The 23,131-nt window shown below is 35.0% G+C and overlaps 2 protein-coding genes across 2 annotated transcripts; both read right to left on the reverse strand.

The window, feature by feature from the left end:
• Positions 1 to 1,589: 1,589 nt before the first annotated feature.
• Positions 1,590 to 6,389, reverse strand: LOC119069813 (fork head domain-containing protein FD4-like). The gene has a single exon (XM_037173973.1). The coding sequence runs from the start codon at positions 5,967 to 5,969 to the stop codon at positions 5,130 to 5,132; it is 840 nt and encodes a 279-aa protein (XP_037029868.1). The 5' UTR covers positions 5,970 to 6,389; the 3' UTR covers positions 1,590 to 5,129.
• A 5,051-nt stretch (positions 6,390 to 11,440) lies between these two features.
• LOC119069802 (leucine-rich repeat-containing protein 15-like) lies at positions 11,441 to 13,074 on the reverse strand. The gene has a single exon (XM_037173957.1). The coding sequence runs from the start codon at positions 13,034 to 13,036 to the stop codon at positions 11,705 to 11,707; it is 1,332 nt and encodes a 443-aa protein (XP_037029852.1). The 5' UTR covers positions 13,037 to 13,074; the 3' UTR covers positions 11,441 to 11,704.
• Between the last annotated feature and the right edge of the window lie 10,057 nt (positions 13,075 to 23,131).

The raw sequence follows: 23,131 nt of genomic DNA on the forward strand, positions 1-23,131 counted from the left end.
TTTTCATTAAAATCAAACGATGCCGCAAGAACTGCAGGTATCTTATTGTGTGTTACCTACATTTAACAAAAAAGTCATTAATAAAATATGTTGTAAAGTCAATTTTATACCTTTATTCCATTTCACATTTATATACACAATACACACAGAGATACATATAAATCGGATGGATATGTTATTGGGGGTAAATTGGTATTATATTGTTATTGCATTTTGTAGCAATTAATGTGTAGGGTCTCTATCTATCAATGGTATATTGGCGTGGAGCGGCAAAACAATAATAATAACAATAATAATGCAACAAAACATTGCATTCATAAAACAAACTGCTTTCTGTCTATTAGGCAAAGCGCGGTACATCCAACTGTGAATGGAGAAACTTTGCACTTTGTTTTATAATAATTAATACGTCGAGACGTCGTGATTCTCACTAATTATTGTGTATAGCAAAATCGTTCAGTAAACGCTTTACGAATCGGTAAAATGATGCCTAGGTTAGACAATTTTTTTTTAAATTCTAGTGCAGGAATATTGAGATCCAACAATCCAAATAACTCATTCGAAATGCTTTGTTTATCACATGAGTACAACGTTACGGTGCGTGCGTATTTGTAGCATGGATCGATATCGTATTCCGGATTCTTATCATTTCACAGCTGTAAGTTCACATTGACCCATTACTTGACCTTGCTCGACCATGTATACATATATGAGCGTAGAATAAGTTAAATTGCTTATAGTAGAAGGAACCTCTTGAATTCCCTTTAGGCTCCGCTTTTATAATATGATGAATGAGGATGTATATATACATTGTATGTCCAAGATAAACCGAGCTTCTCTGCGTTCAGTTTTCGAACTAACAACAATCACTGTCGGAATATCCGTGTGGAAACAACAGTTTAAGAAACTTTCATAAGATTTACCTTTTAACTTTGATTTGTTTGAAAGTCCTTGAAAGCTTTTTTATTTGAATGCAAATTCAAATTTTTATGCGAATTAAAGAAAAGCAAAAATAATAAAAAATAATTCTACGCTCAGCCTTATTCTCCGTCTAGGTCTCCCGATTAAAAATAAACACCTGAACACTTACCATTGTTTTATTACGTTTGTAATTGATCAATAAAAGTTTTGATGAAGACAGTTATTTCATCCGCTCTATAATTTAGTCGTTAATCGGTCGTAACATTAACGGTTTTTAGAGCCTCCGATTAAATTACTGCTTCGGAATCGGGTGAACTGTTGACGATGGTTAAACTGGGACAACAACAAAAATGATCCTTCTTTTGCTATTCATAATATTAACATTTATTAAACTTTTTCGTTTATTTATTTACATAAAATTTTTCCTTTTTATTTTCATTTTGCTTTATTTAGACATCGTCCATGTAACGAATATTTGCGCATGGAACACTTTCCTCAGCATGTATAATCACACTAGTTTATTATGCAAAGCCTTTTACATTTAAAAAAAAATCGCTTGGTGTCTCTACTACAGTTTAAGTAGTCAATTTACAAGCATTTTTGCACTCAATTTCATTGACGTTACGTCCTAAATTTACATACCCGTTTCCATAATTATTTTTTGTTCCGTAATTAGATAATTTAAAAAAAATCATTTTAAAATAGAAACAATCTTAGAATTAGGTTTATTGCATTAAACATGAACCGAAGCATTACAGCGGTCGAAGATCTTTTTGAAAATGATAAAATGCTTCTACACAATCGATCGATTTGTTTGTTTTATATATATAAATACATGTATTGTTGCATGACTGATATACTACGCAATGCTGCATGTTTGCATTATCAAGTCAATAAAAACAAATGAGCTGCGTTGAAATCATTACTGTAAAAAATCTCAAATGTTATTTCCGAAAAATAGGTCCAATTTCATTCATCGTTCAGGTTCTACTTTAGTATACACAATTGATTTAAATTAACTTAGCATAGCTTAGTATGTCCAGCTTTCGCCAAGGACTCATGACTCCTCATTTATTGCAAAATATTTTGGTTCTCAACGTTTTCTTTTCGTTATCCAATTTTTTTCTAAAAATTTGGTAAATTGATCCTTTACTGAGTTTATAATAAAGATTGTTTCATTGAAACTTTTGCGTTGAGTATCAAAATATTCGACAGTGAAAATTAAATCAACATCCCTGTCAGAGCTGACACATATTTTACGCATATCTAGCACAATGTTAAATAATGTTTTTATCGATAGAGCCGTTAACAATAAAGTTCTTATTTGATAAATACATGCAGTCAACTAAATTAATTTGTTCAGAGATAAAAAGAAAACTTTCTAGCACTTTAGGTGTAAGCTGGTAACACTTTTGGCAATGATCAAGATACGCAAAAAATATATGGAAAAATGAGATGACAGCTCGTGATCTTTGATTTTCCATAGGAAATTTACGCCCTCTACAGTGCAGCTCAAGTGTCATTAGGGTAACAATAAACTCGATTGAAATTGAAGATTGAGGTCGTAGACCCAGATTTTCTTCATTTTATTTCCGACTACCATACGACAGCAGTTTTGCTCCTACACGATTTATTGTGTTTGATTTTGAAAGAGCATTTTAGTAGACATTTTCCAGCGAACCTACTATTTTTTAAGTACTAAGTTTCTGAAGTTATCCGATGAACAAACCGAGTGTAGCATAAAAATGTCGTTTTTTAATTAAGTCGACTGATCCACTCATCATTAGGTCTTAGCCTTCTGTCGTCATAATCGATTAGGTTCATATACCTTCAGCACTAAATAACCATTTTATCCCAGAAACAAATTAATTCAGTTTACAACACTTATAGTAACGTAGTAAGAATGAGATTACATGCAGTCAGTCACAATTTAAAAAAAATGTCAATACAACTTCCAGCACCGAGGACCGATCTTTTCAACGGCAAACAAAACGTGGAAATAGAAAACAAAACGAACTGACGACACAATATTGATATGTAACGTTATGACAATGACACCCATCTCACGAGCAGCTAAATGTAATATTGAATACATTTCGTTCAATCCAATATATAAATTGATTGGTCGATCGGAATTAAAGGTTCTTAAATTCTGCTGGCCAAAATTTCAAATAACTAAAATGTCTCTCTCGCGCATGTATTACGAAGTCGTAGACCACAATTGTCTGACATGAAAATTAAGAGCCTTAATTGCCATTCAACCTAAAACACTGCAGCTGTTAGTATTCAAATTCATACACCAGATGAAAAAAAGATGCGGTATCGCGAAAATACTTAAAAACGAGCTGCATCAAAAATGTTTTTCCTTTACTTTTTCCGCAGCTCTGTGTCATTGGGCGGCACTGTCAGACGAATGTAGCAAAAACAACTTATTCCTTTGACCGTTCTAATACAATGATTTTAAGACATAATTTGCTACAGAATTTTAAACCGACCACTAATTTGAAGGAATATTTCTTTGAAATTTTCCGATTCAAAAATTGGTTTTTATTGCTTCGCGTAAAGTGTCTAACAATGATGGAAATGAACGGATAATAGGATAATTTAGCTCTTGTTTACCATTTTGAATTGATTGACACTTTAGAATGGAATAAGAGTAAAAAAAGCTAGGTAATCAATCAATCTCATCGAAAGAAAAAAAACGCAATGGAATTTATCAAATGGAAACTATTGAACATATGATAAGGTCCTCTAATAAAATGTAAGGAAAAGATCCGTTTGTTTCGTGAAACAGTACTTTGTCTTATGTGTGAAGACGGCAATGATCAGCCGTTTATGAAGATACTTAAGTAAAAGTCTAGGTATTTCGAATCTTTAAAAATCAAGCGAAAATTTGGAATGATCACCGTTGGTAAGTAAAATATAAAAAAAAGGAAAGTTTAGCGAACATTGCTCAAGGTTCAGGATCAGGGTTGATGAACTTTAACACCACAGAAAAGATGCACAAACTATACAACTTCGACCAAAATTATTATCAAAATATTTGGCAACACTAACGAAGTAATAGATTAACAAGTTAAATGTGCCAAAGAACGAAATCTCACAATATTTTGGAACTTTAAAGCTCGTCCAGGAATAAAAAGGAACTATCCATTAAATAATGACAGCTTGAGCCACGAGAAGGAAAAGCTAAAATAGGAACACAAAACTCAACACAAAATTTTACTCTTACGATCACCGCATAAACATCTTCGTAATTCACGATCGAAAGTGAACGCAGTCAATCAATTTGTGCTGCAGAGATTATAAATACGTCTCTGTACAAGTGCGAAGCTAAATTTGTTAAATTGGTGGAAGAATCGCAATTTATTATTTTGTTATTATCTAATTCTCTGGGCCTAACAGTCTTCGTTTTTCTATTTATTTAAACAATAAGCGAAATAATCGTGAGAAATGGTCGTGCGTATTCGAACTATTTTGTGGTATTGAGCTGGTTGAATATTTGTAAAAGTTTGATTCAGATGAAATGCATTCTACGCAATCAACGACACGATTAAACTAAAAATGTTTTTCTCCTTTCTGTTAAGGGTTCATCTGAATAATTATTGTATCAACAAGTAGAAACATTTCCACTTCCCTTTTTCGCACATCATTCATATCGACCGAATGATATCTAAGTTATTTTCCGGACAAAGGAAAAAACAGATTGCAGATATACCGAAAAGCCAGTGCTAAGTAAATACAAAGAAAACCCATACTTTACAGTTCCATCTGTTCTCAGTTGCAAAATGCACGGTTTCATATTCTTCTCACCTTATGTCGAACCGTCGGTCGGTCGGTGGATACGCGAACGAAAAGTGTAATGATATTGAAATAAATTGTTTGACCAACAGTATTGCATGTTCTTAATGGAGAGAATATATAGGTCATTTATTATTGCGTAATTTTATATACAAGAGTTACTATCAACACAATCACTTATTATAATTTCGCTTACAATAGATTTACCTTTAATTTTAAAATATTTTGAGAATCACAAAGCGTACGGTTAAACTAACAAAAAAAATATTTTCCCTTTTTCTTTAAAATCTTTTTTTTTTTTAATTACAAATTAAAGTCTTTTAAGGTGATTAATAGTGAGGTGTTTTACGAATTAGACAATGAAAAAATAAAAAAAATCTTTTTTGTTTCGCTTACTTTCGATGCAGCTAACTGATCATTGAGCACATTTTAATCGAATTGATGTACGCCTGCGGATCCATCGGCAATAATCCGAGCATCGGCAAATGGAAACCCATCCGACTCATCATACTGTATGCGGGGTGTGGATAATACGAGGGAAAGAAATGTAATGGATTTTCCATGCGATTTTCATCAGCTGGTAATTGAGCCATATCTCCCCTCCAATCGTTTATCGCTTGATTCGATTCATTGTTCGACGAGATGATACTTTCGATGGTGAATAGACTTTTCGGCTTTTTCGTTGTTGTGACACATGTGGTCGGATGAATGGTTGTGTGACTGTTAATATCCAAATGGGGTATGATCGGCGATGAGGATGACGACGATGAGGATGTTGTTGATGATGCTGATGATAGTGACTGTGCTGCAATTGATGACATATTGGATGGATCCATATCGAAACTGATGCCACTGTGATTGGCCAATGCTGTGAGTTCGTCGTTGATGGAATTGAATGAGTTTTTGTTGGCCAGTGAACGGAATCGTTTTCGCCGACGCAAAAAACTGCCATTCTCGAACATACCGAATGCTTGCGGATGAAGCGTCCAGTAGGCACCTTTGCCGGTTTTATTGGGATGTCGCGGTATTTTGATGAAGCAATCGTTGAAGCTGAGATTGTGTCTCAGCGAGTTTTGCCAACGTTGCGTGTTTATCCGATAGTATGGGAAGCGATCGGTGATGAATTTGTAAATTTCACTCAACGGTAGCATTTTTTCCGGTGAACTCCATATAGCCATTGCGGTTAGCGAGATATAGGAATACGGTGGCTTATGTTCACCGTATGATTTTCTTGATGGTCGCGGCATTGTTAACTCTTTTTTTTTAAATATTTTTTAACTTTGAAAAAATTTATTTTAATTTAAACTTCAGATTGTTCGTCTCTTTTGTCTTTTTGAAGTTTTCTTTCTCGTAATTAAATCAATCACTTTGTTCAATTGTCAATAGAACTGATAAAATAGTCTGCGGTCCACACAAGATATCTAACCACTACACAAAATCTTTTATAAGCACACACAATGTCTCTTCTCCTTTCTTTCTTTAATTCGTTTTTTTTTTCTTTTATTCGAAATCTTAAATACGTTTTCTCAACTCGACCAATTCCTTACGACTGATTTACAAGCAACATTAAAAATGTGAAAACCAGTCGGAAGATATGTGAATAAAACACAATAAAAAAAACTTGCTTTTCACACCAGCACAACACACAACCACTCTCTGAATGAATGAATGATGGTATTCGTGTGCTCTCTGGTGAAACAAGTTCCCTTTCCCATATTTCGATACAACAACCATTGGCGTACACCTAATAATGGTGTCTGTCGACTATCAAGGCGGAGTTTCCACCGCACAAAATTGTTATTGGTTACATTTTTCGTTGTTTGTTATTTTATTATTATCGAATTATTTCGTGCATATAAATACATATCGTTATATACTTAGCGATGCAGTTTATTTGTTCTTAAGCAGGTTTTTTTTTCGTGCTTTTATTTCTTTGAACAGGTAATACCAATATAATAATGGTCGGTTATGTCTGTTTTGGTTGGGCTTTTTTTCGCTGTTCTTTTTTTTTCTTCTTTTCGTATTATACACATGTGAACAGAGAATCATCATAATTTATGGATAAAAAGGTAAATAAAAACTTTATCATATTTTTGCGCGCTGCACTTTCCAATGATGTGTGTATACATATTACAATAACCGACCATAATAATAATGTGCGGTTTGATTCATTGGTTTTTCTACTTTTAATATGATACAAATGTCATCAATGTCATCGTAACATTTTTGATTTATTGTAAATGATTTGTTGAGAAAATTTGTGCACACATTGTATTCGGTTGGTTTAACCGATTTGAATGATTCCGATGATAATAATTTGAACGAATCGAAAAGCATATGTTTGTGAATAATATCTAAATATTAAATCAATTATGAATGACATTTCAATTAACGGTACAAATCTTTCTTTGGCTGGCTCTTTTTGTATTCCGCACATGGACGATTTCTTTCAGGATAAGTCCTGCAAATATTGACCGTTCGAACCAGAGTTGAGTTTGATAAATCTACTTGTGCATCGAATGGCGGAGAAGATAACTTATCTTAGATAAACCAAGATCACCTTGTACAAACTAAGGCATCCTGCACGTTGTATTTACATTGTCTGCGATGAGAACGTAAATGAAACTTACATGTTAGGTTTTTCGATGATTTACATGCTATGCGCGATCATTTGAATGCGCTGGTCGGAAATTTTTCGATGATTTTGTTTTTGTTTTCACTTCATTCAAGATAAGAAAACACTTCACACAAACCACGATAAGAAAACACTAAAATCAAAACTGAATTTACAATTTGAAACAACAATTAAAAATTTATGATTGAAACTGAGAGTGACAACAAACAAAAAGTCAAAAAAGTATCACCGAAATGGCGTGCACATCCTATGCCTACTAAACGAAAGGAGTGGAAAGGTTCCGAAATGCTATAGGTTTGTTCCAAGGCCATATGAATTGTCAAATTTCATCCAAATAACCATAACCTCAATAATATCCCAGTGTAAATCGCGTAGGCGACGTTGCTCGATTTGTATGAAATATCACGTAAGCGACGTTGCTATGGATGAAATTGTCGTTGTTCGGGTTGTCAAAGTTCGTGTTTACAGTTACTTGGAACAAACCTATTTCTATGCAAAATTATTCCGTAGTTGTCATCTTAGACAATGTAAATACAATGCAATGCCTAAGACATTAAAGCACAGTATAGAAGAGCCTATGCGAATCAGTAATACATGTGTGCGAAATTAAGCGGTTTGCCTCCGGCTCATACGCTGCAAACAACGCACTCATGTGTTATTCATTTACATAGGCTCTGCTGTAATCTACTATGACGTGCTGGTGCAACGGTCTGATGAATCCGTAATGATGCCGTTGCGTACCTGAAGCTCAACAAAATATAAAACATGACTTTTCTTCCAAGAATATTTAGGCCCTTTTTGTAATCGCAAAAAGTTACAACTTTGTACAATTCAAACAGTTCTCCAATCTTCAGACAACTGGTTTTATAAATTACCGAACAACATTCATTTTATAAAGGGAAAAATTCCAAAATGTCGTTTTCATGCATTTCCTTTCACATTTTGCCCATATTATTACAGCAACATTCCAATGCCCACTTGGATGCTTCAATTATAAGCAAAACTCCTTCGTCAAAAGCAAATGTGGAAGTTCTTTTTACACACCAACTATAAATTTAAAACAGGTCGACCTGAAACCTGAAGCACAGATTGTCCTGAATCAAACTAGAACTGAACCTGGATTCAATGTACACTGCCAATCAAGAAAGGTGGTCTCGGTTTGATATCAACGGCTGATATTGCTTCATCAGCATTTATTTCTTCAATGAAAGCGACTAACCATTTACAACAACAAATAATGCCATCTAACAACGAACTTTTAGATTCTGCAATCGAGTTTTGGAAATTGGAATCAGCCGCCGAGATACCATTCGAAAACTCCGCTATTCAGAAATCTTGGTCTATTCCGGTTATGGAAAGGAAATTCGCTGACCTGACTTTTTCTTTTGGAAATGATGCCTGTCAGTAAGCCCGTTTACTAGCATCATCTCAGGAAGAATCTGGACTATGGTTGAGCGCGTTGCCTTCGTCATCTCTTGGTTTACGACTCGATAACGACACATTACGAATTTCGGTTGCTCTACGACTTGGAGCAAAAATATGTCATCCCCATAAATGTATTTGTTTGAAGGACGTTGACATCTATGGTTATCACGGACTGAGTTGTAAAAAAGCATCCGGCACACGGCCAAGACATTATACTTTGAATGAAACAATTCGTAAAGGAGTTGTATCCGCAGGACTCCCAGCAATTTTGGAACCACCTGGAGTTGTTCGTGAAGATGGCAAACGCCCGGATGGCCTGACGTTAATACCATGGTCGAAAGGAAAATGTTTACTGTGGGACGCTACATGTCGAGACACAGCTGCAAAGTCTTTTTTTTTTTTTTTTTTTTTTTTTATTCAGTTTAACGACCAAACTAACAGGCCGGAGCCTAATAACAAGCTAGTCACTTACTACTACTTCATCAAATCATTCATCAAAACGTATACAATTCAAATAGAAAAACTCACCAATCCGAGAAACAGCCATCCGTTACCAAACATAACAGTCCTTAACTGCCTTCTTAAACTCAGGCGGCCTCATGCCGATAATGTCTAGTTCACGGAAATAGTGCATATGATTAAGTTGTGGCGCCACTGCAGTTGTAATCTATTTAACGGTGAGTTTAGCTGGTAATTCGTAGACATATTTGGAAGGTAGAAAATTGAGTTCAGCCTGGTATTCGTGGACGATTGACGGAATGACAACTGTCGCCTCAATGATGAATCTACACGATAGTGAATAAGTTTGTACAGCATCAGCTCGTCAGATTCCAGACGGCGAGTCTCCAATGAATGGAGTTTCAACTTCAATAGCCGTTCATTGTATGGTGGCCTCGGGTGAGCAATGCCGAATTTGAAGTATAGCATCCTCGTGTACTTCTTTTGTACTCTTTCAATCCGATCCCTGGCATTCAGATAAAATGGATTCCACACTGATGAACAATATTCAAGCCGATTCCTAACGAGTGACGAGAATAGCAATTCAAGACTCGATTGGTTCGAAAAATATCGGCCACATCTAAAGATGAACCCCAGTAACTGGTAGGATTTACGCACAATGAAGTCCACGTGATCCACGAATGACAATTTATGTTAATACATCATCCAGAAATGCTGGTTGGGTGGCTAAAACAGCAGAAAATAAGAAGATCGAATTATATCATTCTTTACTTGATCAATATTATTTTGTTCCGGTAGGTTTTCAAAATTTTGGTCCGTGGGGCCCTCATGCAAAACAATTTATTTCCGATTTGGGCAAGAGAATTGCTGATGTCACTAATGACAAGAGATCTACTCTTTTCCTTAAACAGAGAATTTCTATAGACATTCAACGTGGTAATGCAGCTTCCGTGCTTGGTACATTGCCATCAACCGAAGCATTGGATGAAGTTTATTACCTTCTTTCGAATCGGAAATCGAAACAGTAATTTTGTGGTGGCTTGTCATGATATATGTATTTTCGATTAGTTAAGTTTTTCTCCTGTTTCTCAAGAATCAGGCCAGTTTCCATGGTTCTGGACAAAAAGAGTAGGGTAATTTTTGTTCAGAATAGAAGTCACTCCATGGGTGGAATTTGTTTCATTTACTGATACAAATTTACGATTTATTCAATGCAAACTGAACCTAAATTGAATATTTTTATTAAAATTGAGAAAACGAAATTCTTGTGGAATCAATTACAAACCACAACAACTCCCAAAAAAAAAAAAATAATAAAAAACATGTCGAATTTCACTTTTTTTCTTCCTGTATCTTCAAGATTCGGTACTTTCAAACGTAACCTCAGATTAGTTTCGTTGTATTTTATTCGAAGGTTCTGAAAGAACAGGTTAAGACACTTACGAAGGCGGGTGAAACACAAATCTTGACAATTCAGACATTTATATTGTTTGAAAAGTCAACTTGAAAACATTTATTTTTTGTTAAGTTGAAATCGTCATATAAAATTTTCCAAACCTAGTTGGCGCTACAGGAAAATTTTGATCACACCACCTTCGTGATCAACTCGAAAGTGTCTTAACCTGTTCTTTCAGAACCTTGGTTTTATTCAGCACAAATTATGTCAAAAAAGAGCTGTCATTTGAGTACTAAATTTAAAACATGTGTAAAAAAGGAACGAACAATATGCGGCGGTTCCAAATCTTTCATTCAAATGACATTATTTTTTAACGGCCTTGAAGATGATCTATATCTGAAATTTTTACAGGCATACCTGAAAACTGACCTGATATAGCTGAACTTTTACTGATTTTAGATTTCAAGTACGTTCAAGTCAAGTTCAGGTTCAAACAGTGCCGGACTGGCTCAAAAAAGCCCTTCGGGCGTTGTATGAAGAAATTTTTCATAAGACTCTTAGTTGTCATTTCTTCAAACAAAAATTAAAAAAAGGGCCCGAACGTCCATAGGGCCAGTCCGGCACTGGGTTCAAATACTCTCAGGTTGACCTGAAATTCAGTTCAAACGACCCTTTAGATTACTCAAAATATTTATTTCCAAATGTTAAACACAAACATTCTTTATCATTCAGGAGCTAATTGTCACGGTACACCACATAAGTTATATCTAAAAGTTCACCATGACATTAAACTTATTAATCAGAGAGAGAGAGAGACAAGCCAATTCAAGCTCGATACGAGATAACGAGGCTCTTGTGAATTTACCGACTGATATTGTTTTGTGACGTTGTTCGTACAACTACTTGGACTGCATAATTTTTCCTCTTTTTTTAAATGTGTCATTACCCTAATAAAAAAATGCCAGTGCACCGATCGTCTGCGGTTTAAGGTACAAAAAACAACAAATAAAATGTTGCCATTCATTTAAATATTTTTCAATCTTTAAGCTCTGTGAGTTCTTCAGGTTCTATGTGTAATTTTCGAAACATGCAGATAGTGATTCCAGATGCTGCGTCCTGTTATTAATAAAATTAGCAAAATTATCGTTTGCACAGTTATTACCAATGAAATAGAGCGTGTTAAGTCTCGTCGCGTCGTCAATGATATTTCTATCCATTGAAAAGATCTCATTTTCCGCCAGGTCCAGTGTTGTCAAAGACGAAAGCGATCCAAACGATTTTCCGTGCACAGTCGTTAGACTATTGTTCCACAGACCGAGGTAATTTAGGTTTGACATTGACTGGAAAATACCTTCTGGCAGAGCACCAATTTCGTTGTCGTGCAGCGAAAGATAAACCAAATTTGGCACACCCCGAAATGCATCCGGATCGAGTGAATGAATTGACGAGCTCGTTATGGTTAGCGATGTGAGCGTGTTGAGACCCCGGAAGGCGTCCTTGTCAATTCGTCCAATTGGATTCCCGCTAATATCAAGTGTAGTCAAACGGTCAAGATTGGGGAATGAATCCGATCGCAATCGTGTCAAATTACTGTAAGAAAAATACATGTTCCTAAGATTTGGTGTTGCTGTAAATGTTCCGGCCGGGATTTCACTGATTGGATTGCCAGTTAAGGTAAGATAATTCAATCCTTGTAATCCAGCAAAACAACCCGTTATGTTGGTTATATTGTTGTCTGCCAAATACAAATCGTACAAACGATCAGTGGTTTGGAACCATCCGCTATCAATAGCATCAAGATTGGAGTTGCCGATGGACAGAACCCCCAGCTGACGAAGTGGTCGGAAAATATTAGTTGGAAGATGCTCATAAAGATTATGACCCATGTACAGCCACTGTAAGTTAGGCACAGTCGCAAATACATCGACCGGTAACGTTGTCAGTAAATTACTCTCCATGACGATACTAATTAGTCTGGGAAGATGAGCGAAAGCTTTCGCGGTGATTGAGCTGATTTGGTTGCCAGTCAAATTGATTTCGTTGACCAGTGAACAATTAGCGAATGAATAATTATCAATTGCAGTCAATCCCAATTCATACAACTCCATACGAATGAGATTACGAAACGTGGCACAAATGATGTGGGGGATGTTTGTAGTTATACCACCGCCGCCTCCGTATATTAGCTGCACATCGTCATCGGTGTTTCCATCGAGATGCTCACCTCCGATTGTAGTAAAGTTATTAAGGCCATTGGGATTGTGGATTGTTAGCTGGCACGTATACAGGTATTCCCTCGGTGTCTCAAAATAGAAGTAGTCACAGTACAGAGGTTGTTCTTCTTCTTGCTGTGCCGCAGCGACAGACAATAGTGAAAAAATCAGGATAAACTTTATCATCTTGGTAAATGAATATAGACTGCCGATTCCGATGCATTACATTTGTTTTTAAACTCAGATTACTTTGCAAAAACACTAGACTCTAGACATTCAATGATAAGATTTGCCCGCAGGTCAGGGTTCATTATACGAAATTTGAATTCTTAAAAATTCCTAACAATTATCGAAAAAATGTTGAAAGAAATTTTAATGAATAACTTCTGAGAATTGGCAGGAATTTTCAGAATATTTAGGCATTGCAATTTTGAGAATAATATGCCCTGTCGCATCAGTCGTTGTGCGATTAGATAGTACTTGAGAGGTATAACTAACGATACGGCGATATGATGTCTTTGTTGATTGTTTACTTATTTGTTCTACATATATTCAGATGGTGTTCGGCCTAATGTTAATAACAAGGAAGTACGACACTATCTCATACCAATTGGCTTTTTAATGCCAAGCTCAAGTTCACAGAATAACTTAATTTTGACGAATATTTGTATTAGCGAAAAGAGCAAACAAAATTCACTGGGTAAACATTTAATGATTGTGCGTACGTAAGTTGTGCCATGACTATTACTTGAATTATGCGACACAGACATCAAAGGCGGAAACAAAATTCTGTATTCGAGTAGAACGTTAGAATATCTTGTACTTAAAAAGAAAAGTCGTCCTAAGTACCACTGTAGTCACATGAGAAGTATCAGTTCAGCCTATTTTCAGGTAATCTAAAACCTATTTCAGAAACAAAAATTGCCTGAAATGGAAAAAGGCTTTTCTGGAAAATGAACAGGAGACTCTAGAATACAGAACACTATGTCTAAAAATTGAATATAAAAACTAAAATTTTCAAACTAATCATAGAAATGTAACAAGATCAACTGTCTGCAACACATTTCTTAATTTTTTGTTCCACTCACATTATCATGCGTAAAAAAGATTTACAGTAACTACACTACAGTCATAGTAAAAATAGCTATATTTCAGATGTCCTTAAGTATTGTTTTGATTTCTATACGAGTCCACTCGAATCGAGAAACCGCTCCATTCTATTATCTCAAGTTTATGAATCAATTATCATTGCATTTCGCCAATTTTTATTCTAATCAAATTCGAAGATTTGAATTTATTAACGTTGTGTCTATCACGTGCCATAGGATGGTATTTTATCGTAATATATATGTCAGCTTTGCAATTGACGCAGGCTTTATTTTAGAGAATTTTTATTCTTGAATACAGAGAGAGGCTTTGGGATGACGAAGACTCATCTTTTACGATAATATATTATCATGTAATCACTGTCCTGTTAATTGGCAACAATACATCTGTTACTTCTTTTGTTCACAGTATAGCCTAGTGTTTAACACCCAATCTATTACTTCATTTGAACATAAATTTCAGTATATATAAGACCACATTAACCGATGGTCGTCGTTTATTGTTGTCATTCCTGTTGATAGCAAATGATTATCTGAAATAAAGACCCTCACTTGGAAGAAATGTCATTTAGCATTTAGAAAAATGTCACGATTTGACTCATTCCAAGTTAACGTCTTAAAGGTCAGTGAGTTGGTCGTGCAAGCAATCTGTTTTATTTGCCACTAAATATGCTGAATTATTGCTACAAGTAGTTGATAGTTACTTGTTGTGGTACTATATTCTAGAGAAACGAAAAATTTTGGTATGTGAACTTAACGGAAAATTTTAAAAACAATAATGTTATGCCGGAGCTCTGAAGAATTACAAAAACAGAAGGTGGTTTGCATCTCCGACGTATGCTAAAAACAGCTTAAGCAAATTTGGACACAAAGTTTGTTGATTTTAGCTTAATGTACTAGAGGTGCGCGATGGGTAAAGTATCGAGATTGGTTCACAAAAAATTGTCATCATCGCTAGATTCAAAGGTCGATTTTTTTTTTAAATTTGGTAACGATTTGCGCAAATTTACTGAAGCTAAAGTTTAAATGACTTCTTTTCTGCTGCATTGGAGTACAAAACCAATAATTTGACTAATTCCACCCCTCCACCAACAAGTAGATATGTCTGATTTAAACTAATTATACAGTCATATGTCTCAGTATTTCTGTAATACACCAAAGTACCACTGACCGGATCCCCACTTCCATTACGTGTATTACGTCTACTTCAGTCTATAATTTTTAGAAATTATATCCTTCAAAGGAAACAATAGAAAGAACAATGCTCTCGTGCTGCAGAAAAACACTCTCACTCATCACCTTATATCTTCAAAAAGCTTTCCACGTTAATCGTTCTTCTATTGTATAAACCTACTGTGTAATTGAATGTTTCGTTAAATAACAAGGTATGACTATTGCGTCGACCAGTTGGCCATTAATTGAGTGGAATAGTTCGCTCGAGGACAATCTGGTTCTGTTACCGAACTGCAATTTGTAATGAGTCAATCAAAATGGATAAGAAAGAAAATTATATTCATTTCCAAGTTCAGCAATAAGATAGAAACATTAAACTTTTAACAGAACACATACGGACGGTCAACACAAACATTACCGATAAACGTGTCATCAACAACGTAGAAAAACAAGAACGAAAACTCAAAATAATAATCAAAATGCCCTTGCATGTCGGCAGTTAAACGGACATAAGTTGACATGATTAATTAAATATGTTTAAAGACATCCTGTCAAATGTCGATATATGTGTAGCATACGTACACATCACGCTGATCACTATCAATATGTTATTATGTTTTTTTTTTTCGTATATACTGTCGAACCGGGTTTTTATTCCATTCCATTGCAATCAAAATAATGGGTTTTCGGTTAATACGTTAAAAATGTAAAATGTACAAAAAAAAGCTTATAAACTAATTGCAATCGTGCATGTACTTTAAATTACGTTGGAAGATTTTTCTATAAAATATTGATGGGAAAATTGTATGACACAAATCACTCTACCCAAATCCGACCGCATGATGTTACGTTATACCCTCAATTTATGTATACATATGAATGAATGAATGAATGTGTGGTGAATTATTATGTTCATTATATTGTTAAAAATGTTACTCAATTCGTTTATTTATATCGCTGGATATCACACAGTTTGCGGGGGGTGAATTTGATTTATTCCCTTATTAGATTTCGTAAAGTGCAAATATTACTTACAACTGAACAAATAGCACCAATCATTTTCTTTTATGAGCCTACATACTTTTTACCTTTATTTTAGTTGAATTTCGTTTCGGACAATAAAGCTGAAACGTGTCGGTTTATATTGCTGAAGGAATAAATCAACATCCTACAACAGACTGTTGTTTATATACGATGCAATGTGTTTAGGTATACATTTCCAAAGAAGTAATAGACTCATTTACGATAGTCAAAGTCCATTAGATTTAGATATATATGGCAAAAATGAAAGTTCGATTCAGTTCTCTAGCATTCGTCTCAGTTTCAGTTGGATTTTGTTTTTAATTGGAACGAGTTTCTGACGCACTTTCACTAGTTAAATGCGTTAGTTTTGTTGATGGCTCGATAAGGGATGTATGGTGCTTTTATTGTTTGCACAACACGATCTATCATTTCCTTTTTTGGTTATACACCAAATAAAATTTGATTTCGATCAAGATGATAGAAACGATAAATAATAATTCACCGAGGACGTTTCAAGCGGTTAATCCATATGCCAATTAATCCCTTCACCTGCGTGTTTGTTAAATCAGAGAGTTAGCCTTTAAAACGATAACCGTATCGCGGCTCACGGTAAACGTCTTTTGTTTAAAGTATCTATTGGAAATTAACACAAAATCTTTTACTTCATTTGTTGAACCATTAATTTTACAATATAATACCACGATAATCGCAGGCCATTGCTTATTTATGTCGTTGCTTTCGATAACACATGATAAGAATCACAAATAATCAATCAATAAGTACTCCGATGGTTGAATTGCCGCTCGAAAAAGCTCTTCGGGGGCTACATACAACCCCATTTGTGAAAAACTCGAAAATAAGAATTTTGAATATTAGGCCGTTGCGATCCAGAATGTAGTTTATTTATCTCTATACTGTAAAGTTATGGTAAGCAAGCGAACTTTAATCCTCGATATATAAATCAATTTGCTACAATCTGAAACCTGGATCTTGGTTCTAGATGTACTAAAAAAGGTTTACCGTTTTACAGTTCTAGTAGCATAAATATCGATTTTAAGAACAAAATCGAAAGGGATACACAAGATATGTACAGCAGATATATGCATGACGAAAAAGAGCTTATAAAAACTAGAGAGGACATAAGAACTCAAACGTAAATACGGAATGTTTTTCGAATATGCGTAGGAATTCTCATTTATGATTTTTTTATTTCATTTATTATTAAAATCGGCCAATGGGAACAAACTCCCTATCTGGCATCATCGAATACGAAAGTACATAAAAATACGTCTACAAGAAAAACACCCCAGCATCACTGTCACAGAAGACTTACTATCACATTTCACGGTGGGGCTGAACCACATTATTTTGAGACTTCCGTGAACATGGGGATATTGGTTTGGAAATGATTGGAGAATGTTTTTTGAGTGATTTGACCGCAAAATCAAAATCGTTTGGGTGGGAATGCTCGCAAAAGCTATATTTGTTGCTCAAAATGTAATCGATGGAACACTCCTGATTAAGCCGCGAATCAGAATGTTTTAGAATAATGTTTTAAGGTTGTAAAATGATTTGTATGACTCAAATAAGTCTCTACCATTCAACTGAAACCCATTTCACGGGTAATTAGACGATAAAAACTTAATTTTAAGATATCTTAAGATATTTAGTGTCCCCCACGCCCCTCCTCAACAAAAAAGAAGTTTTTCCGAAATGTACCCAAAAACTAAAAACGCACATCGATTCAGGGACTTTTTGGGAGCTCAGAATAGCATTCAGTAAAATCGGACCAGCTCCTTCCCTATACAAAATTTTTCATTTCATGAAATTTCATGCACCCCTTCGAAACCATTTTGTCACAAAAGTTCACTGAGTTTACATATTTTGATCGAAGTTAATTTGTATCTTATAGTCAGAGGTCATACCTTTCTAACGATATCCCACTCAATGTATTTCATGTGAGAAAAATTAGTTTGTTCAGCCAAATCCGTCACCGTGATTTTTAATCATTGCTTACACCAAGCGCTTTAAACAATTTCTCGACATATTGTATTGAAGTCATAAACACTTTGCACTTTATTAAACAGTCTACCCATATTTGTGATGGGTTTCATGATCACCATGTTCTGTATTTGTCTAGTTCAAGCAATTCACGTGATCTAGGATTTCTTTGCGGGAAGTTCAATTTCGATAACAAAAGCGGCGCATCGATCCTCCTAATTAAGATAACGAAGACAAAAATTACGCTCGCGTTCTTTCTCCTTTGCTCTAAAGATTCCGCGTCTATCAATTTACTTCTCTCCCCATATGATGTTCCCGTCTATTTCTCCCACCAAGTGTCGCAGGGCATACAGAAGAAACGTTTTCTGGATCGATTCAATCCGTTTGCAGTAAGGGTTCCATACAACCGCAGTAAATTCCGGTCGTGATCGAACCAAGGCACAATAAATTGACTTAAAACCTAGCATCGTAGATGATTTGGCTATGATGTAGTCGTAGTGGTCCCTGAAAGTCAGTTTGACTAAATCTCTGAACGAAGTGAGATGATTTGTCCGAAAAGAAAACTGAAATTCGACTAACCTGTTTGCGCATTTAACCTTAGCAAAAAGAAAATGTTATTTTGATTGGCTACTGAAAGAATCACAAAGTATTTCTAATGCTCCATTATTCTTGTAACCAATTTCAACGAAGAAACTATATCAACTCAAATTAACCATGAAATTACTTGCATGTACGTGCATCTTCACCTCTCACTGTTTGCATTTTTATGTTGGAAATATTTAATGTTCTATTCTCTTCAGTGAGATCTTTAATTCAATAACAAGACACGGCTTTCGGTTATTTTATGAATATAATGCCGAGTAATCTGGAAGAATTGGATTAACGCATTAAGGCATAAAATGTAATTGAGATCAATGTTATAATGTCCAAAATCCAATAAAACATTTTTAGACCCGTACGAAGTACTGGGGTCTTATGGGTTTACGCATACGTTTGTAACACGTCGAATTGGACTCCCTGAGTAAGGGGAAACCTATTGTGGTTGTCTAGAGATGCCAAATCCGCGAAAAAAAAATGTCCGTCTGTCCGTCTGTCTGCACGATAACTTGAGTAAAACGCATCCGATTTTGAAAATTCTTTTTTTTCCCGTTTGGTAATGTCAAAAGACAGGCTAAGTTCGAAGATGAGTGATTTTGGATCGACCCCTCCCGAGCTGTGGCCCAATAAGTGCTTGACGGTTTTTCGAAGATATCTCCGGACATTTAAACGTTAAACTTGTAAGTGATACGTCAAATAAAAGGTATTTACAATACCGATCGACAAAAAAAAAGTTTATGGAAATCGGATGACCGACTCGTGAGTTAGACCCCTTGGTGTGGAACAGGCACAGGGCGGCAAGCAGTTTTTGCTTGTAGGTCGGCCACATTTGAACATATTTCGTCTGTTTTAGCTTTATTAGATAGGTATTGACCGTACCAATCAGGGAAAAAAAATTTATGAAATTATGTTCTCCGGAGCGTGAGCTAGGTCTCTTGGAGTGAGCTCTTATCTGGCTACTCGGAAGTGCAGTGAACGTGGTGTATTTTGACAATATCTCGAGTAAATTTTGACCGAATTTCATGAATTTTTTTTTGTTTGAAAGGTATTAACGAATGTAAAGCGTCGGTACTATTTCCGGTCTCCTAACAAAATGGCTGCCGGCGGCCATATTGGATTTTAGTAAAATAGAAATATCTTGGGAAAAATGATACTTAGAGAGTTTCTGTTAACATGGAAATAATTTGTTATGTGTGTGGGGTTTCAGGGATTCCATATACGGACATCTATATATACCTATATACAGCTATATTGAGCTATATACAGGCATATAGAGCTATATAATAGCATATATTTATCTGTGAAATGTTTATTTATAGTGAAATATAGTTAAATATAGCGGTATATAGCTGTTTAAATAGGAATTTATGAAATTTGTCTTCGTACGGGGCTGTCTATATTGCCTCCGGCAATTTAGTTGTATATGATAACAAGGCAAAGAGTGGATAATGTAAGTGATTTTAAAGGGAGAATAGTTTTTCAGCAGAGAAGAAAATGAAGTAAGAGAAATGAAGAGTTTCACATTAAAGGCTTTTGATACGAATAGGTGTTTCGTACGGGTCGGCGTTAGCTATGTTTTTTTTTTTGGTGTACGAAAGATGGAGTGAATGAATGAATCAACTGAATTAATTTCGATTATCGCCATGGGGTAACCGTGGCAGAGGTGATAACATGTTGAAGTGGTGCATAATGAGTCTGTCTAGTTGCTTTTTTAATTCATTAACAGATTTCTTTTTATTAAATCGAACAGTTTGATGGAGTGACACCTAGCTATTTTTGTTGTTTTAATGGACCTAGCCCACAACTTGGTGTTATCAATTAAGTAATCAAGAAATAACTGAGAAAGCGTACTTAAGCGATCGGTTAAGGAGGTCCGGAACCTCCAACTTCTTAATGATTAACAGATGGTAGTGGATTCGAAATGATCACCCTAACTTGATGAAATCTAATGAATTCTGACAAAAAAACAATAATTACGATACGAAAATTACTGAGGTTAGTGACATTCATCTTGACGAACCCGAATTTTGACAAGTTTGAAAGCACCTACACTGAAAATTCATGGATTTCGTTAAAGGCTGTGTAACTTATAATGTGGCTGTAGTTTTTATATTATAGCTCATAGAAATATAGCTACTGAACGCATATACTACTAATGTTGGTTAATTAGCTGCAATATGAGTTATACAACTATATTATGGATTACAGAGCTACATTGTGCACCGAGAACACATTTTATAGCTAGGATTTGCATATTGTGGCTGTGTACTCTATATCATAGCTGTGTAACGCATATTTGACGTATGAAAAATATAGCTGTGTACTGCATATCAGAAAATGTATTGGACCATGCAGTCACGTTAAAATTCGAACTGACGTACTGACGCTATCAGGTTATAGAAATACCTCTTCAATAGTCAGAATCCGTAGAAACACAGATGAATGGTAGGTAATATCAGAAATTTGGCTACATTAGAAACGAATTAATTAATTACTTGCTCCTAAATGTCAAACTCGTCATTTCACAGAAAATAATTGAATTGGCGATTCTTCACGCAGTTTCAATTCGCTTTCTTTCAGAACCTTAAACAATGCTCCGAGTGACAACTCACCAAAGTAAAAATGCTTAATAATATAAAAACAACAGACTTGAATTAGGCTGTGGGCCGCATAATATAGTTGCAGAATTTATATTGCGGTAGCAAAACGCTTCGAAATAAGAACGTATTAAAGCACAAGCAAAATTAGCACAACAGCAGCATAGGTGACGGTCGGGTTCTCAGGTTAAGCATCAATCGGCGTGGTTAGTACTTGGATGGGTGACCGCAAAAATCATAAAAGTTTATGAAAAACATTTTTTTTCTCGTGATTGATTTGAAATGCGCTTCGACAGCTATAATATAAGTTACAGTTATTTTAACTATAGTCTTCGCAATATGCATATGCCAAAAAATGGGGGTGCTAAGTCCACTTATAGATCTCACACGCATATATTGGGATTTTCCGTGTACAATAGTAGAATATTGCCGAAATTGTAATAGTAGATTCGCATCTAAGGGAGAAACGATGTAAAATGTTTATGAAGACTCGTAAAGAAAACTCAAAACTTTCGAAGTCTTTTCTTCCAAAGGAATTTGAAAGAAATTTATAAATACAATGTCTCGTCTAAAGACTACATCGGCTAACTCTTATAACCCAGCCACTATCGAGAATTTTTGGCAGTTGTCAAAAGTGGCAACTGCCACAAATTAAGGAATGTAATGTGGATTGCATTTAGTGGATTTATTTAAAATGTAAGCTTAATCGCTGTGGACGTGAAAAATTAAAAAGTAACCAGACTGTATAATATTATCAATATATAATAAGAATATTCGATCAGTAAAAAAATTATATTAAAATTGCCGACCCGTCAACCGTCTCCATTAAAATTCAATAAAAAATAATTTTGATTAATTTACATTTCAATTTTGTACAAGACCTTGGAAGACACGCAAAATTTTCGACTAATTTTTTCTTCCATATTTGATTACCATATAATTTTTAAATTCAAAAATTACACACACAGAATGCACAATCATCTCGTAAGTTTAATAATTGAAAGTATAACATCAAAGTTCGTTGATAAGAATTTTTGATGCCGCCATTTTTAGTGCTGGTTATTTTCGTATTTAATTTGTTGTTGGTGTTCTATAATTATATGCAATGAAAAAAAAGTGCATGGAACAACAAAATCCAGCATTGGTGCATATTACATACGGTAATGACAAAGAATAATTGCGAATTATGTTTTAAACTAATATCCATGCAAAAACATGCATCGCAAATAGTGATTCACCTGCTGATAATGCAAAACAGTATAATAATTTCATTATCATCGAATATCTACATACAGAGTGATTCGTAAGGGTTTTTTGTAATGCACCAACACTTTATGTAAATTAAGCCACAGTGTTTGTCGAAAGCCATCTATTCAACACGGGAACATAATTTCTTATGAGATTGGTCGAAAATTGATCGACCCCACATCCCACGAATATGTGTTCAGAAAATCAGTAATCACCAGAAGATCGTGATGTGCTTGAAATGTATTTGGGATCGAGATTTTGTTGGGGTTGTTGGGTCACATGAACTGTTATGGTCAATTTCACACTGAGATTTTTAAGACATGCAGTTACATTTTGTTGTATAACTTTGTCAGGCAACACCTGAGTGGAAAAGGTAGAGATACGTAAAATAAAGAGTAAGGATCATGCTCAAAAGCTTTAAAGACCGAATCTTCAAATTAAACCTATGCACCAAAAACATTTGAGTCACCGTTCCTAACGTTTCATGAGTTCTCATTTATAAAACGTTAGGAACTTTTTTCTGATCTGCCTATGGT

Source organism: Bradysia coprophila, assembly GCF_014529535.1.
Source record: "Bradysia coprophila strain Holo2 chromosome X unlocalized genomic scaffold, BU_Bcop_v1 contig_39, whole genome shotgun sequence".
Classification (NCBI taxonomy): Eukaryota; Metazoa; Arthropoda; class Insecta; order Diptera; family Sciaridae; genus Bradysia; species Bradysia coprophila.